The 17812-nt window shown below is 47.3% G+C and overlaps 1 protein-coding gene across 1 annotated transcript in view; it reads right to left on the bottom strand.

The window, feature by feature from the left end:
• Positions 1-15828, bottom strand: part of LOC146860101 (cholesterol side-chain cleavage enzyme, mitochondrial-like) — a 219375-nt gene extending 203547 nt beyond the window's left edge. The window contains exon 1 of the mRNA XM_085643887.1: positions 15496-15828. Within this exon, the coding sequence (XP_085500013.1) occupies positions 15496-15794 (299 nt within the window). The 5' untranslated portion in view covers positions 15795-15828. The remainder of the gene's footprint in view (positions 1-15495) is intronic.
• Positions 15829-17812: the final 1984 nt, after the last annotated feature.

Below are 17812 nucleotides of genomic sequence, written 5' to 3'. Positions count from 1 at the left end.
AGGCAGCAAAATGGAGTGTGTAAAAGGGAGCCCATGGGCCACCGGAGGGGCTAGGGCGCTGATCTTTGGCACAATTGCTGCTTGGTGGTTGGCTCAAAAATGGGCTAAAGCACAACTTCCCCACTGGTCAGGGTCGTGTGCTATGCAAGAGGTGGTTGGTGTCCTGGGGTATTGGGAATCTCGGCACCCACGCGGTCCACGGTGCTCAGGTTTGCTGTGCACACTCACTGGCCTCTGGGATGCTTAGGAAACCCACCTTGAGGTTGTTGGAAGTCGACGAAGTTCATAAGAGCAGCGAAGTTCCAACCGGGTCACTTGCAGTGTTTCAGGTGCCTGCCAAGCAGGGGGGAAACTCCTTTACCCCAAGGGAGATTTCTTCAGTCAGCTGGGCAGCAGCTCGTCGAAGGTCAAGTCTGTGAAGTCCAAGATTAATCTGAGGCTCTGGGGCCACGTTATTCACCTTTATCCCCAAGATTAGGGGAGTGTCCAGAGTAGTGTCCACCAATGAGAGGTGAGGCGGGAAAGGGTGGCTACACCCTCTCCCCTTTGTGTGTTTCCCGCCTGGGCGATGGGCAGGATGCCCCTGAACCGGTTCCAGGCGGTGTATGCAGAATGTAGGCGCTGTAGCTGCCTACGTGCAACTCTGAAAGGCAACATATGGTGCACCCACCCTGTTCCAATCCACATATCCTGTCTGGGGAGATGCTAGCACCTCCCTGCCACAGGAGCCCTATTGACCAGCTGGCAAGGCTAGGATTTTCCCCAGCAACAGCCAGCCAGAGTCGTGTGGGTGGCGGGTAGTAGCCATTTTGTACTACGTGTGCACTTTTAAATTGGTGTCTGAATTCTGCCGCTTTTCCCATATCGCCCCTCTAGCAGGGGGGAATCGTGCCCTCATGCCCATGGCTGGACTGGGGATAGGATTCCTACATGTTTGATACCAAACACGATATGGTTCTGTGTAGCCATTCTCAAGTTATCACGCTATCGCGATAGACTTATAATGCGGTTAAGAGTATATGGTATGGCTACACTACAAACAACCCAGCAATGATTTTACGAGGGTTGCAGAGAGGCCCTACTCAGGTAGGGGTCCCCCCTCACACATACCTCAGCACCCTGCCCTGTAGGATTAGCAAGGCCTGCTATAGGGGTGACCTATGAGAGTATATGTGTTGTAATGGGGTGGGATATAGGGTACCTATATCCCTGTAAGGGGTGCTAGCACCACCTTACCCAGACTACTGTAGTGGTCTGGTGGTGTCAGTTTGTATGGCTGTCCCAGGGTGGCACAATAAGTGCTGCAGCCCTGGTAGGCCTACTGAGGGACCCATGCCCTGGGTACCTAGGGTACCATCTACAAGGGACTGTCAGGGCATCCTCAGCATCCAATTGGTTTGTACCTAGGGTACTCCCATCGTTTAACAGAGGAAGCAGATAGGCTGGGGTCCTGGATAGCAGGGCCACAGCCTGGCTAAAGTCATAAAACAGTCAAAACATCAGCAAAAAGTTGGGGGCAACTATGCAGTCGATGCCACTCTCCTACAATTACTGTTTGAAATGTTGCATAAATAAGCCTGAATGCTTTGTGCTAAGCTACCAGAGGATTAACACAGGTTAATGAGTTTCACCAATGTTAAGGTCTGTAAAACAATCAATGACAAAACCAATAAATATTGTTTACAATGAACAAGAAAAATAAAGACGCCTCTTGAAGATGGAATTTTTATTTGGCACAGTGACCACAGACCGCAGTCAGTATTTCAGCAGAAGGAGCAGAGAGCACTGTCTGCCCAGAAAGCTGCACGCTCATCTCTACCTCTATTATCCATCCAGAATACGTTTCAGGAATGCTTTTTCCAACCTTTCCCGACCTGACTCAACGTCAGGCTGAGCTCACCGGGCCTAAAACTTGCCAGCCAGCGATAAGTAATCCGTAGGACAGCCGGGAGGACTGGAAGCAGGAGAGCACAGAAAGGAGATAGGGGGACTGGTCCATATATCATTCACTGACTGGTACCAGGGGGAGGCAGCTTGAGAGCATGAAGGGATGTGGGAGAAGGGGGCCCACACGCCTAACACCTCCTCAAAGCCGCTGCTCTGTTGAAAATAGTTATTCGCAAGTATAAACACAAAATATATATTCATGTAAAGGTAAATTAAAGGATTCCTTATTTAGCTCTGCACCTGCGCTGCATGTGAAATAAGTCTTCCACAGTGAACACTTGCTGGGCCAGCAGTCAGTGGGGGTACAACCCTGAAGCTACCAGCGTGATACCGCCCCTTGTGTGTAGCACTTCAGACAGTGTGTGTGTACCTCACAACACAGGTGAGACCTATACAATTAGCTGTCCAGAATTCTGCCAGAATACTGTGTCCAGATACATGTCGCAGACAGGAGCTGAAGTGCCGCGGGTAACACTCCTTGAGGTAGCAACTTAGGCATACCTCACTGAAGGTAAAGTGCCTGATCTTGTCTCTTTTCTCACACGCAAGTGAGAGTGTGACCAAAGTATAAAGGAAACAGATAGTTCAACCAAAACGAGCTGTTTACGACAAGCAGGGATTAAGGTGCTAGGTGTGAACTGTGGCACAGTATGCTCCTCCCACAGCGCGCGTGACCTGGGTCACAGTTTGTCGCCGCCAGTGATCCTTCCAGGTCATACCTTACTCAAGCGCTCAGCGCTCCAAGCACCCGGCCTTCTTATTATTATTATTATCAGCAGCAAAGACATACTAGAGCTAGTCGAGTAGTGAGTGACAGTGGTGGCTATGGTCAAGCTGCAATCCTTCTCTTTTTGTGAATTAGCGTCCATTGAACTGCAAGGTTTCACAGAGGTGGTAGTGGAATCGGAAAAAGAATGGCAGATTAATGAAGCTTCATACACTTAATATCTGGATAGAGATACAACTTTTAAAGAGACTAGTGGGCTGGTTTAGAGGAGAGACCGCACCCCATAAACGTACACTCGACTCATGTTCCACATCCCAGCAAAGTCTTCTGATGTATGGCATGTACAAGTGTCTTTTTGCAGGCAAGTCACATGTCTAAAATTGGGCAAAGTTGCAAGCAGTGTGGCTACTGAAAACCAGCGCTCGCCATTGCAGGAAGGCAGGGGGCCATCTGTTTTCACTCAGCTGCGTGTTTATATTTGCATTGCGCCTTTCACTTTAAGTGAAAGCGCCATGCAAAAATAAACACTGGGATGAGTGAAAACAGATTGCCCCCAAAAAGATAAGAAATTGCTTTGCGACAGCAGCAAAGCAGACGACCCTGTCCGAATCGGCCAAATGAAAAGGCGAAAGGGCGTCACCAAAAAAACCTAATTTCCAATGGCATGTCACCGTTTAGCATAAATGGTGACGCCAGCCAATGAAAATGAGGGGCGGGGCTTCAAGTCCCCTTCTTAAATCTACTCTCTCAATATAGGTCTCGCCGAGCGTGCAACGCATGTGCTGCAACGCTAGGCGAGACCAAATAACAGATTTGCATCGCGCCTTTCACTTAAAGGGAAAGCGCCATGCAAAAATAAACACGGGGCTGAGTGAAAACAGATGGCCCCCATAAAGATAAGAAATTGCTTTGCGACAGCAGCAAAGCAGACGGCCCTGTCCAGATCGGCCAGACAAAAAGGCAAAAGGGCGTCACCAAACAAAAACCTCATTTCCAATGGCAGGCCACCGTTTAGTATAAACGGTGACGCCAGGCAAAGAAAATGAGGGGCGGGGCTTCAAGTCCCCTTCTCAAATCTACTCTCTCAATATAGGTCTCACCGATTGCTTGCGCTTGCGCTGCAACACTAGGCGAGACCTAATAACAGATGAAACCCCACTCTCTGTACGCACATTACCTATGTAATGTTGAGCTGCTCTGACAAGTTATAAAATCTCCATGGAAAACAGTGAGTGGCCATGAGATGGCGCTCTAAGTACTGATGACTTACGCTACATAGGCATTTGTGAACTGGAATATTAGTGAAACGGAGCAGCAGTAATTCAACAAAATAGCTGAGCTGCTTAAACGGCAGACAGCAGATATATATATATATAATATCGAAATGTACGTATTTTTCGAATTGGCCGATTAAACTTGTATTCACAAGTGCGAAGTGTACCTCTGCATTGCAAGTTAACTTCTGTTATATCGTGGGGTAATTTTCACTCCAGTGAGAGCCAGGCAAGGGGGATAATGCTCAGTTTTATGTAGTTTGTGAATCTTTTCACAGGCCCTCCTAAAGCTTTCAAGACAAAATACTTTGCACCTACGCACAGCCCACCTGATATCACAAAATATGTCATAAAAATCTCTATAGAGTTTCAAGTTAAACTTGATGTGCACACTCGAGCATATTTACTAGAGAAGTGGCGGAGTGCTGCATTAGCCTCCTTGGCTTAACGCCACGCTCTGCTACTTCTGAAACGCAGGGCTTCACCATATTTACAAGAACATGGTGCGGCCCTGCGCTTCCACCTGCGCTGGAGGGAACATTTAGCAGACTAGCGCCAACGCAGGTGTCTGTGTTGAGGGAAAGATTGTTTATGTGCAGGAAGGAGTTCCTTCCTGCACATAAACAATATTTAAAGGGCATTTTGAAACTTCTACAGCAGCACACATAGAAGTTGCAAAACGTAATTTTATTAGTTGATTGTTTATGTGCAGGAAGGACACCTTCCTGCATCTAAGCAATGAAAGGCCTTATGCTGTTTCTTCGTGTGCTGCACAACGCAGCACACATGGAAACAGCAAAAACAAGGAGAAATCAAACATTTCTCCTCATGCACCTGTTTAAGACTAGGTTTTCCCTGCTTTTCTATGTGTGCTGTATTCTGAAGCACACATAGAAGGAGGAAAATGCCATCAATGATGTATTATGTGCTGCAAGTAACAAAAGCAGGTCAGTGTTGAAAGCAGTAACCACTTACCTATCTACATAAAATAAAAATCTGTCATCTGGATGTTACATGATGTGCTCTGCAGGAGACACATTAACCTTTTTATACTACTTTGATTCATATCTATGACAACACAAAACACAGATCGCTCCAGCAAAAGTGTTCACCTCCAGAATTATCTTACCATTATTACTATTCCATGAGATTTACTGGGCACACAAAGATCTCTGCAGCAGATGCCTTATACCAATAATATATTTTAAAATGCAGACTTTGCAACCAATTAAGCAGAACAGATCTACTACCATGCTTCTACTCGTTGCCTAGTTCTTTGTGGCAGGGTTTAAAAAAAAAAGTATTGGTTGAGGCCCTGATTTTGCGGCAGGGTGACACCACTTTTTTTTGCACAAATCTGACACAAAATCTCATTTGTTAAATCTCATAATGCGCTTTAATGTACTCATGATATACCTGATAAGCATATGTGTGAGGTCTTAATATTGCGACGTCATGCGCTGTGATGTCACACGCCATGATGTAACTTTCGTACAGCCTAACTTAGTTAGTCCCCTCACTTCGTTTTATAAGACTTGTGCCCTGGGCATGATTGCGTATGGAAGATAAAGGCACTGAAGCACTGGAAACACCGTGATTTGTCTAGGATCACACAATGTTGTCAAGTGAGGAAGCCAAAATAAAACCCAGGTCTCCAGGTTCTCCTATTAAAACTTAGACCTGATTTAGATCTCGAGGATGGGTTACTCCGTCACAACGGTAATGGTTATCCCATGCACCGATATATAAATCCCATTATATCGCAAGGGATTTATTTTTCAGTGGATGGATATCTATTACCGGTGTAACGCAGTAACCCATCCGCCGAGATCCATATCAGGTCATTACAGCGCATGATATCATCCACGGGTAATGACCAGGGACACTGGAATTATGTGACAAGGAAGCGCCAAATTATGTGGCACGTGTGACTAAATTATGCCACAAGAACAGGCAAATTATGTTGCACATTTTTAATAGTATTGTGTCATTATTGAACGATTTTAACACATGGTAATACAGCCTGGGCATAGATTCTACCTCATTCGTACCATTTTAACAACCAAATACCGAAATGAGCTACTGAAACATAACCCATTGACTTTTGCGAAGGGCCTTCCACTGAGGATAAACATTTTTTCACATTTTTAGTAAATTTAGATCTATCTGAGCTAGAAACCATTTTTTTTTGTTAAAATCTGCAGATTATGCAGAAGATGATGGATTATGTGGCAAATGCATTGAATCCATAATTATGCAAAAAAAGCTGCGGCTACAGAAGCACATAATTCCAGTAGCCCTGGTAATGACAGTGTAAGATTTTTCACATTGCCCCCAATGGGCCTTAAGTTGAAGGACAACAGCAATAGGCATTTATCCATCTTGTTTTTTCAGTTGCTGGCTCCTCTTGAGACTACCAGTCCGAGGATAAGTAGTAGATTTAGCGGAATATTTACAATGCACCTTTGGTGCATTAATGCAGCTGCAGTGTCACTTTTATGACGCTCCAGAGGCCAGGTGTGCATACCCATTTTTACAAGGCAATCTAAAGCCACCCTGCATGACTTTTCATGGCCTTGTAAATATGGTCCCCTTTTACGCATTACTCTGTGTGAAACGGGCATTCCATGGTTGTTGATGTGGGTGTTCCCACAAAACACCTGTGGAATCTGACACATTCCCAGATTTTCAAGGTTTTGTAAAACTGAAACTGCATCAGATTTGTGCGCCTCCCATGGGGAGATGTAAATGTGGCGCAACAAGGACAAATACCTTTATTTCTGCTCGTTTTTTGCTCTTTCTATGTGTGCTGTATTCTATACACACAGAAGGAGGAAAATACCATCAATGATTTTTTATGTGAAGGAAAGTATCCCTTCCTAAACAAAAACAATTATCCCAGCAACACAGGCAACCTTGCACCATGGTGCAAGGGTGCCTATGTTGGTGCTAGGCAGCCAAGTGTGCACAAAGGCAGAGGAAAGCACCGAGATGCATCATATTGCCATAAATACGACGCAGCCCTGCACATTCTGAATGATGCAGCTTAGTGCAGCAAGATGGCTTGCAGTGCCAAACTGCATCATTTTCTAAAAAACTTGCCCCTCAATCTCTACAGCCAGGCAGTGCTTGAGGTGTTTCTGAAGGGATAAATCTAGCAAAGGGCAGGCAGTACAGTCTCTATGTCCATTTAGTTATTGGCTTCTCCCAAATCAAACAAGCATTGGTATAGCCAATAGGTCTCGCTTTTGGGACCTTCTAAGTATTTAGTTATGCAGCACAATATCCTTGGTGCAATCCCATCAACTGTTGCGTGGCTAAACACTTACAAGGTCCCAAAGGCAAGACCTATTGGCTATGCCAATGCTTGGTGTGGTTGTGTGTGTGGTTGTGTGTGGGTGTGTGTGTGTGGTTGTGTGTGTGTGGTTGTGTGTGTGTGTGTGTGTGTGGTTGTGTGTGTGTGGTTATGTGTGTGGTTTTGTGGGTGTGGTTGTGGATGCAGGTGCGGTTGTGGGTGCGGTTGTGGGTGCAGGTGCGGTTGTGGGTGTGTGTGTGCATGTGTGGTTGTGTGTGGTTGTGTGTGTGGTTGTGTGTGTGTGGTTGTGTGTGTTGTGTGTGGTTGTGTGTGTGCGGTTGGGTGTGGTTGTGTGTGTGGTTGTGTGTATGGTTCTGGTTGTGTGTGTGTGTGTGTGGTTGTGTGTGTGGTTGTGTGTGTGGTTGTGTGTGTGGTTGTGTGTGTGTGTGGTTGTATGTGTGGTTGTGTGTGTTGTGTGTCTGGTTGTGGTTGTGTGTAGTTGTGTGTGTGGATGTGTGGTTGGGTGTGGTTGTATGTGTGGTTGTGTGTGTGTTGTGTGTCTGGTTGTGGTTGTGTGTGTGGTTGTGTGTGTGTGGTTGTGTGTGCGTGTGTGGTTGTGTGTGTGGTTGTGTGTGTGGTTGTGTGTGTGTGGTTGTGTGTATGGTTGTATGTGGTTGTGGATGTGTGTGTGGTTGTGTGTGTGGTTGTGTGTGTGTGTGTGTGTGGTGTGTGTGGTTGTGTGTGTGTGGTTGTGGTTGTGTGTGTGGTTGTGTGTGTGTGTGGTTGTGGGTTTGTGTGGTTGTGTGTGTGGTTGTGTGTATGGTTGTGGTTGTGTGTGTGGTTGTGTTTGGTTGTGTGTGCTTGTGTGTGGGGTTGTGTGTGGTTGTGTGTGTGATTGTGTGGGTGGGTGTGGTTGTGTGTGTGGTTGTGTGTGGTTGTGGTTGTGTGTGTGGTTGTGTGTGGTTGTGTGTGTGGTTGTGTATGGTTGTGTGTGTGTGGTTGTGTGTGTGGTTGTGGTTGTGTGTGGTTGTGTATGGTTGTGGTTCTGTGTGTGGTGTGTGGTTGTGTGTGTGTGTGTGTGTGGTTGTGTGTGTGTGGTTGTGTGTGGTTGTGTATGTGGTTGTGTGTGTGGTTGTGTGTTTGGTTGTGTGTGTGGTTGTGGTTGTGTGGTTGTGTGTGTGTGGTTGTGTGGGTGGTTGTGTGTGTGATTGTGTGTGTGTGGTTGTGTGTGGTTGTGGTTGTGTGTGTTGTGTGTGGTTGTGTGTGTGCGGTTGGCTGTGGTTGTGTGTGTGTGTGTGCGTGTGTGTGGTTGTGTGTATGGTTGTGGTTGTGTGTGTGGTTGTGTGTGTGGTTGTGGTTGTGTGTGTGGTTGTGTGTGGTTTTGTGTGTGTGTGGTTGTATGTGTGGTTGTGTGTGTTGTGTGTCTGGTTGTGGTTGTGTGTGGTTGTGTGTGTGGTTGTGTGTGTGGTTGTGTGTGTGTGGTTGTGTGTGTGGATGTGTGGTTGTGTGTGGTTGTGTGTGTGGTTGTGTGTGTGTATTGTGTGTCTGGTTGTGATTGTGTGTGTGGTTGTGTTTGTGTGTGTGGTTGTGTGTGTGGTTGTGTGTGGTTGTGGGTGTGGTTGTGGGTGTGTGTGTGGGTGTGTGTGTGTGTGTGGTTGTGTGTAGTTGTGTGTGGTTGTGTGTGTGTGGTTGTGTGTGTGGTTGTATGTGGTTGTGTGTGGTTGTGGTTGTGTGGTTGTGGTTGTGTATGTGGTTGTGTCTGTGTGGTTGTGTGTGTGGTTGTGTGTGTGTGTGTGTGCTGGTGTGTGTGGTTGTGTGTGTGTGGTTGTGTGTGTGTGGTTGTGGTTGTGGTTGTGTGTGGTTGTGTGTGTGCGTGGTTGTGGGTTTGTGTGATTGTATGTGTGTGTGGTTGTGTGTGTGTGGTTGTGTGTATGGTTGTGGTTGTGTGTGTGGTTGTGTGTGTGGTTGTATGTGGGGTTGTGTGTGGTTGTGTGTGTGATTGTGTGTGGGTGTGGTTGTGTGTGTGGTTGTGTGTGGTTGTGGTTATGTGTGTGGCTGTGTGTGGTTGTGTGTGTGTGGTTGTGTGTGTGATTGTGTATGGTTGTGTGTGTGGTTGTGTGTGTGTGCTTGTGTGTGTGGTTGTGGTTGTGTGTGGTTGGGTGTGGTTGTGTGTGTGTGGTTGTGGTTCTGTGTGTGGTGTGTGGTTGTGTGTGTGGTTGTGTGTGGTTGTGTGTGTGGTTGTGTGTGTGGTTGTGTGTTTGGTTGTGTGTGGTTGTGTGTGTGGTTGTGGTTCTGTGTGTGTGGTTGTGTGTGTGTGTGGTTGTGTGTGTGGTTGTGTGGGTGGTTATGTGTGTGGTTGTGTGCGTGGTTGTGTGTGTGTGGTTGTGTGTGTGGTTGTGTGTGTGGTTGTGTGTGTGCGGTTGTGTGTGGTTGTGTGTGTGGTTGTGTGTGTGGTTGTGTGTTTGTGTGTGGTGTGTGTGTGGTTGTGAGTGATTGTGCGTGTGGTTGTGTGTGTGTGTGCATGTGTGTGTGGTTGTGGTTGTACATGTGTGTGGTTGTGTGTGGTGTGTGTGTGGTTGTGTGTGTGGTTGTGTGTGTGATTGTGTATTGTTGTGTGTGTGTGCTTGTGTGTGTGTGCTTGTGTGTGTGGTTGTGGTTGTGTGTGGTTGTGTGCGTGTGGTTGTGGTTCTGTGTGTGGTGTGTGGTTGTGTGTGTGGTTGTGTGTGGTTGTGTGTGTGGTTGTGTGTGTGGTTGTGTGTGGTTGTGTGTGTGGTTGTGGTTCTGTGTGTGTGGTTGTGTGTGTGGGTGTGTGTGTGGTTGTGTGGGTGGTTGTGTGCGTGGTTGTGTGCGTGTGGTTGTGTGTGTGGTTGTGTGTGTGGTTGTGTGTGTGCGGTTGTGTGTGGTTGTGTGTGTGGTTGTGTGTGTGGTTGTGTGTGGTTGTGTGTGTGGTTGTGTGTTTGTGTGTGGTATGTGTGTGGTTGTGAGTGGTTGTGTGTGTGGTTGTGTGTGTGTGCATGTGTGTGTGGTTGTGGTTGTACGTGTGTGTGGTTGTGTGTGGTGTGTGTGTGGTGTGTGTGTGGTTGTGTGTGTGGTTGTGTGTGTGTGGTTGTGTGTGTGTTGTGGTTGTGTGTGTGGTTGTGTGTGTGCGGTTAGGTGTGGTTGTGTTTGTGTGTGTGTGGTTGTGTGTATGGTTGTGGTTGTGTGTGCTTGTGGTTGTGTGTGGTTGTGGGTGTAGTTGTGTGGTTGAGTGTGGTTGTGGTTGTGTGTGGTTGTGTGTGTGTGTGTGTGTGTGGTTGTGTGTGTGTGGTTGTGTGTGGTTGTGTATGTGGTTGTGTGTGTGGTTGTGTGTTTGGTTGTGTGTGTGGTTGTGGTTGTGTGGTTGTGTGTGTGTGGTTGTGTGGGTGGTTGTGTGTGTGATTGTGTGTGTGTGGTTGTGTGTGGTTGTGGTTGTGTGTGTTGTGTGTGGTTGTGTGTGTGCGGTTGGCTGTGGTTGTGTGTGTGTGTGTGTGTGTGTGTGGTTGTGTGTATGGTTGTGGTTGTGTGTGTGGTTGTGTGTGTGGTTGTGGTTGTGTGTGTGGTTGTGTGTGGTTTTGTGTGTGTGTGGTTGTATGTGTGGTTGTGTGTGTTGTGTGTCTGGTTGTGGTTGTGTGTGGTTGTGTGTGTGGTTGTGTGTGTGGTTGTGTGTGTGTGGTTGTGTGTGTGGATGTGTGGTTGTGTGTGGTTGTGTGTGTGGTTGTGTGTGTGTATTGTGTGTCTGGTTGTGATTGTGTGTGTGGTTGTGTTTGTGTGTGTGGTTGTGTGTGTGGTTGTGTGTGGTTGTGGGTGTGGTTGTGGGTGTGTGTGTGGGTGTGTGTGTGTGTGTGGTTGTGTGTAGTTGTGTGTGGTTGTGTGTGTGTGGTTGTGTGTGTGGTTGTATGTGGTTGTGTGTGGTTGTGGTTGTGTGGTTGTGGTTGTGTATGTGGTTGTGTCTGTGTGGTTGTGTGTGTGGTTGTGTGTGTGTGTGTGTGCTGGTGTGTGTGGTTGTGTGTGTGTGGTTGTGTGTGTGTGGTTGTGGTTGTGGTTGTGTGTGGTTGTGTGTGTGCGTGGTTGTGGGTTTGTGTGATTGTATGTGTGTGTGGTTGTGTGTGTGTGGTTGTGTGTATGGTTGTGGTTGTGTGTGTGGTTGTGTGTGTGGTTGTATGTGGGGTTGTGTGTGGTTGTGTGTGTGATTGTGTGTGGGTGTGGTTGTGTGTGTGGTTGTGTGTGGTTGTGGTTATGTGTGTGGCTGTGTGTGGTTGTGTGTGTGTGGTTGTGTGTGTGATTGTGTATGGTTGTGTGTGTGGTTGTGTGTGTGTGCTTGTGTGTGTGGTTGTGGTTGTGTGTGGTTGTGTGTGGTTGTGTGTGTGTGGTTGTGGTTCTGTGTGTGGTGTGTGGTTGTGTGTGTGGTTGTGTGTGGTTGTGTGTGTGGTTGTGTGTGTGGTTGTGTGTTTGGTTGTGTGTGGTTGTGTGTGTGGTTGTGGTTCTGTGTGTGTGGTTGTGTGTGTGTGTGGTTGTGTGTGTGGTTGTGTGGGTGGTTATGTGTGTGGTTGTGTGCGTGGTTGTGTGTGTGTGGTTGTGTGTGTGGTTGTGTGTGTGGTTGTGTGTGTGCGGTTGTGTGTGGTTGTGTGTGTGGTTGTGTGTGTGGTTGTGTGTTTGTGTGTGGTGTGTGTGTGGTTGTGAGTGATTGTGCGTGTGGTTGTGTGTGTGTGTACATGTGTGTGTGGTTGTGGTTGTACATGTGTGTGGTTGTGTGTGGTGTGTGTGTGGTTGTGTGTGTGGTTGTGTGTGTGATTGTGTATTGTTGTGTGTGTGTGCTTGTGTGTGTGTGCTTGTGTGTGTGGTTGTGGTTGTGTGTGGTTGTGTGCGTGTGGTTGTGGTTCTGTGTGTGGTGTGTGGTTGTGTGTGTGGTTGTGTGTGGTTGTGTGTGTGGTTGTGTGTGTGGTTGTGTGTGGTTGTGTGTGTGGTTGTGGTTCTGTGTGTGTGGTTGTGTGTGTGGGTGTGTGTGTGGTTGTGTGGGTGGTTGTGTGCGTGGTTGTGTGCGTGGTTGTGTGCGTGTGGTTGTGTGTGTGGTTGTGTGTGTGGTTGTGTGTGTGCGGTTGTGTGTGGTTGTGTGTGTGGTTGTGTGTGTGGTTGTGTGTGGTTGTGTGTGTGGTTGTGTGTTTGTGTGTGGTATGTGTGTGGTTGTGAGTGGTTGTGTGTGTGGTTGTGTGTGTGTGCATGTGTGTGTGGTTGTGGTTGTACGTGTGTGTGGTTGTGTGTGGTGTGTGTGTGGTGTGTGTGTGGTTGTGTGTGTGGTTGTGTGTGTGTGGTTGTGTGTGTGTTGTGGTTGTGTGTGTGGTTGTGTGTGTGCGGTTAGGTGTGGTTGTGTTTGTGTGTGTGTGGTTGTGTGTATGGTTGTGGTTGTGTGTGCTTGTGGTTGTGTGTGGTTGTGGGTGTAGTTGTGTGGTTGAGTGTGGTTGTGGTTGTGTGTGGTTGTGTGGGTGTGGTTGTGTGTGGTTGTGTGTGTAGTTGTGTGTGGTTGTGTGTGGTTGTGTGTGTGTGGTTGTGTGTGTGGCTGTGTGTGTTGTTGTGGTTTTGTGTGTGTGTGTGGTTGTGTGTGTGGTTCTGTGTGTGGTTGTGTGTGTGGTTGTGTGTGTGTGGTTGTGTGTGTGTGGTTGTGTGTGTGGTTGTGTGTGTGGGTGTGGTTGTGCGTGTGGTTGTGTGTGTGGTTGTGGTTGTGTGAGGCTGTGTGTGTGGTTGTGTGTGTGGTTGTGTATGTGACTGTAATATTAAAAAGCATCTCAAAATAAAGAAACACAAACATCGAGTTTGTGGAAAGAGAAAGCACGTTGTAAGTCAAACGGGCGCAGCAAACCATTAACACAACAACAAAACAAATAAGATCACTTAGCGAAGAGTGAGTGCTGATAATGGATACACACAGCCCATCATCTTAAAGAGTTCGATTGCAGCCAATGTGCACTCAAACCTGCCCCCTCCTTGTAAGTTGCACCCCATATTTCATGAGTTGTAACTGCTGCACCCACCATAGCGCTTTGAGATCTAAAGCGCTACATAGGTCTAATCGATTAACCAGTCGCCAACATGCTGTGCTTTTAAAGAGAATGTGCCAAAAGTTTCCAGCTTCCTCATCATGTCCTCATGAAAGCGCCAACGAAAGGACTCTCTGAATGGTGCAACGGACATGAACTGCCGCTGCGATCAGAAATAAACACTGTTGTCCAGTTTCACAGTAACATTTCCTTAATGTTCTTTAAGTCACAAAACAGTAATACTAAAAGCATCTCAAAATAAAGGAAAACAAACACCGAGTATGTGGAAAGAGAAAACACATTGTAAGTCAAACGGGCGCACCAAAGCATTAACACAACAACATGTTCTTTGATGTTTGATGTTCTTTGAACGAGAACATCATAGGGGCGCCGCGAAAGTGATCGCGGGCACTTAATGAGCGTGACGAGGTTTGCCAGCCTCTGCTCCTAAGCACGCGCCCGCGCATATGCACTGTAGCTCTAGGCTGGCCATTGTAGCAATATTTTGAGCCCTCACAAAAAGTCTCGCCAGACTAGCATATGCGCTGGGTCAGGCGAGACCTAATAAACCATACGAAGAGAGAAGTTTAATCCCCATACCCATTCACTTGTGGAGGTGGACTTCAGTCTAGTAGGATGTTCTATATGGGTAAAAGGTTTTTTCACTTACAGAGGGCACCTTCCTTCCACGACCAGAGCTGCAACTGAGAACATGCACACTAGGCAATTCTGAGATTTGCTAACTTTTGCTAACTACCAACATCCTCTACTGAAAGCAATGTATGGAAACTTAAATGGTTGACAGGGTCGGGGTGGCCTATAGGGCAATTAGACAGTGCCAGATGGGCTGATCTGACAGGGCTGTTTTTTGCTGTTTGTGGGCCTCATTGATAGTCTGCCAGACTGGTTTGTACTGTTGGTTTTCCTGATTTTAAAACAATCATTGACAGTAGTAATGTCAAATCAATGCAGTCTACCAGACAGCAGAAAACACTTCAACAGCATGTCTTTACTTCTTCAGAACTGCCTAATTTGCAAACTTTGGCCACTTTTTTTTTAGCGAATTCACAAATGGGGTGCCACTTTTATTTCTAATATTTTCTGCCCCAGCTCAACCCTGAGGGTTGGTGAGCCAGAGGGGGATCATTTGCATGGCAAGTGCAGCATGGCACAGTTTAAAAGGTGCGGAAAGGCTGAATTGCCTTGCAGCCCAGACATCCTCTGCCAACGACCCAATAACCCCTTACCTACAGAATACCTGAACCTAGAAGTCGGCGAGCCAACAAATTAACAGGGCGAGCCAGAGCCGAGCCCGGGGTCTGGTTTGGCTCTTACAGCGCGTGCAGGAGCTGAATCCTGAAAATGTAAATCGCACAACAAACATCACGCAAAATATGATAAAAAGTCTTCAAACTTCATAAAAGTATATTACTTTAACACGTGGACATGTCACATTATAGCACTGCACTGATAAGTGCTTAGTAAAAGTGATAGTTTTCAAACATGAACTTATAGACATTCCTGGCCCCGTCCCAACCCTGGAGGTAGTACTAAGTGGCACGACAGTTGTCATGTGAACCCTATACACCTTCTTATGGACAGAGTAACATTATAGTATATTAATTCAAACCCAAATAGTTTTTGCGCAGCTGGTATTCTGAACTCACGTATTTGAATGTGCTTTCATATAAGATAACGAAGAAAATGATGATCAGTGAAAAAGAATTTGCCTTAAATCACACATTTGGTTAAACAGTAAGCCACGATTAATCTAGGTTTTCTGGTTTCACTTTTTGCAACTCAGACACTAAACAGCTATCCGTCTATCCTTTATTTTACCAAAATGTTAATGCTTTGCTTTTACCTGTTTGTGGTCTAAGAGTAGATGAGGGTGGCAGGCAGAAGCCACATGAAAGCTCGACTCGTTTTGGCTCAAGGTTCCAAAGAGTCCGCGAGCTCATCCAGAGCGAGGTTTCAGGCTCGCGCTTTTGGTGGCTCGGTCACCTCTACCTAGAGTCCTAGACCAAGCCTAGCCTGACCTGTGCCTCCAGCACCCAAGCACAGGCTCCTGCAGCGCAGGGTGAAGGGAGGCACCTAGCACGGGGCCCACTCAACCTGAAGCCTATGAATTCCGGCTGGACATGGAGCGGGGAGGCCCCATCGTTTTGCGTTACGCCACTGACGCCTGCCAGGCCCTCTCACCTGTAGATGGGCCCAAAGGTCTGGAATTTCTTCTCCATGAGGCCATGGATGTTATGGAAGCCGTCCTCCTTCCAGAAGCGGTAGAGGTTCACCCAGCCGTTCTTCCACTCGCCCGGGATCTCATCAAAGGGCCGGGGCAGCTTTCCCTGGACGGACGCGGACCCCTGCTCGGTGGTCAGGGCATGGACGTGGCGGCAGGAGACCGCCGAGGCGCAGCAGGGCACACCCCATGTAGGCCAGCGGGAGGCAGCCCTGGTGAGCATCCTTGCGCCGGTGCTGTGCAATATTTGGTACCCCATTCACTCCGCCTGTCCTCGGAGCTCTGCCCTATTCCACAGCCCGGACGGCTCTTCTGTGCCCCGCCCACTCACGGAGAGGCGCACTTCAGCGCTGCCTCGGCAGGTGCAGACGGATGCAGGCACGCCCTGGGCACGGGTACTGCTCGAAAACCACTTGTCACCATTTGGACAGCAGAGCGGCCTCCCAAGGGCCTGAGGGGGAGAGAAGGACCGTGAGCACTGCGGCCCATGAACTCCAGCCCCCTCCGCAGGCCGCTCTTATACTGATAGTGTCTGAAGGACACAGATAACCACAGCCATTTATCACAGTGGAAACTGTCCAAAATCTCTGCCTTGGCGTCTCAGAGACAGCTACCCCCGCCTCCCGCAGATCTAGTGACAGTTCCCAAAAGTCATTAATTTGATGGGACCGGCTATATTAAAGGAAACTACTCTCGGTTTACTTTGTCTTCAAAAGTCTTATTGCAAAACATTTAAGTCTAACTTCTTGCTCCCCCACTTCACATTATTTGCTGCGATCGCTGGTAAGGTAGCAAGACGAGTCAATGCACCTGATGCAGAGACGTCTGTTTCAAGCCACTTCGCAGGGATGAATGAACCCAGCAATGAAGAGTCAAACCTTCTTCCTGGCGGGTTCGGTGAAAAGATGCACCTTTAACTGCGATCAAACCACAGCTTAAACGGAAATATAAAAGTCTAGGTCCTTACTACCCCACACTACCTTTGTAATACTGCGACGTGCAGGTACTCTCCTATTGAAAGTATTGTGCCCCTGCTAAGAAGTGCAGGTGCCGTTCCTTTCAAATGAAAGAAGTGCAGATACTGAGTACCTGTGACTGCCTCACCATTAAAACCATGGCATCAGACACACTACTGTTGGCAGCATTTCGAGATTTCGCTGTGGACAGTGGAAATGGGAAGATTTACATCAGGATCCTATACACTGGAGGAAAGGGATAGAAGTAGAAAGGAGGTGAAGTCACGAGACACTGAGACATGAGTAGATTCTGATTTCACCGTGACCGTATACATATTTTTTTTTAAAACTCTGCGCCAGTGCCACCTATGAAATTGGCAACAAGGACATGTGATAAGAAATCTGTTCTCGATTACGCCTTTTGTCACAAACAGGCTGCAGAAGGGTAGGCCTGGGTGGTAAATTCCCTTCCACTCGCGGAATTTTCGGAATTTGGGTAATTTCGTGTTCTGCGGAGAACGTGGAATTGCCAAAAATTTCGCTATCCGCGGATTCCCAGAATATTTTAGCTTCTGCGCGCTTTCAAAATGCGTGTTCGCGAGATATTTCCCCCTGAGCACGCAAACAGCATTCGCGAACAGGAAAAAAGCATCGGAACTCTGCGTGCTCGCGGAGATTTTTTACAGTTTCGCGGAGCTTTGCATAGCGCGACTACACAAATTCTGCCCACCCCTATAGCAGTGAAGATGCTTGCGGTGGTTACAGCACTTGCTGGAGAGATCTGTGTGCAGTCGAGTCACAGGTTTGTCTCATCATAAAATAGCATAGAGGAATAGTGTGCCTACTGCAAAGCATGTGTTCCATGCAGCTCACAGATTTGTAATCCCTGCAGATAACTCAGTTGGTTAATGTTTTTTTACACAGATCACTGTGCTAACTGCTAGTCGCAAGTTTTAATTTTTTGTTATTCAGCTTTGTGACCTTTGTGAGTTATAAACTAATGTCAAGGAGCTGCATGTAAATTACAAACCAAAACTTTTCGACCTTCTTTATTTTGTAAATTTTTAGTTTGTATTAGGTAGCTAAAAAGGAAAAAAGATTACTATTGGTAATAATAAACACTTTTTTGATTTGCTCCTCCACCTCCCGTGTGCATTATCATTGATAATTCTTCACGCTACTGCTATTATGGCGCTCAGATACAATGGCTATTGTAGCGCCTCAACATGCTGCCCAACATCTACCTGGCATATTGGCATGCGATGCAGAATCTCTGGCGCCACACTTCCGGGCCATCGCCCCCCTCATTGCCTATTGAGAG

This window comes from Triturus cristatus, chromosome 3_1 (genome assembly GCF_964204655.1).
Source record: "Triturus cristatus chromosome 3_1, aTriCri1.1, whole genome shotgun sequence".
Lineage (NCBI taxonomy): Eukaryota > Metazoa > Chordata > Amphibia > Caudata > Salamandridae > Triturus > Triturus cristatus.
This window is presented reverse-complemented; position numbering and strand designations above follow the sequence as displayed.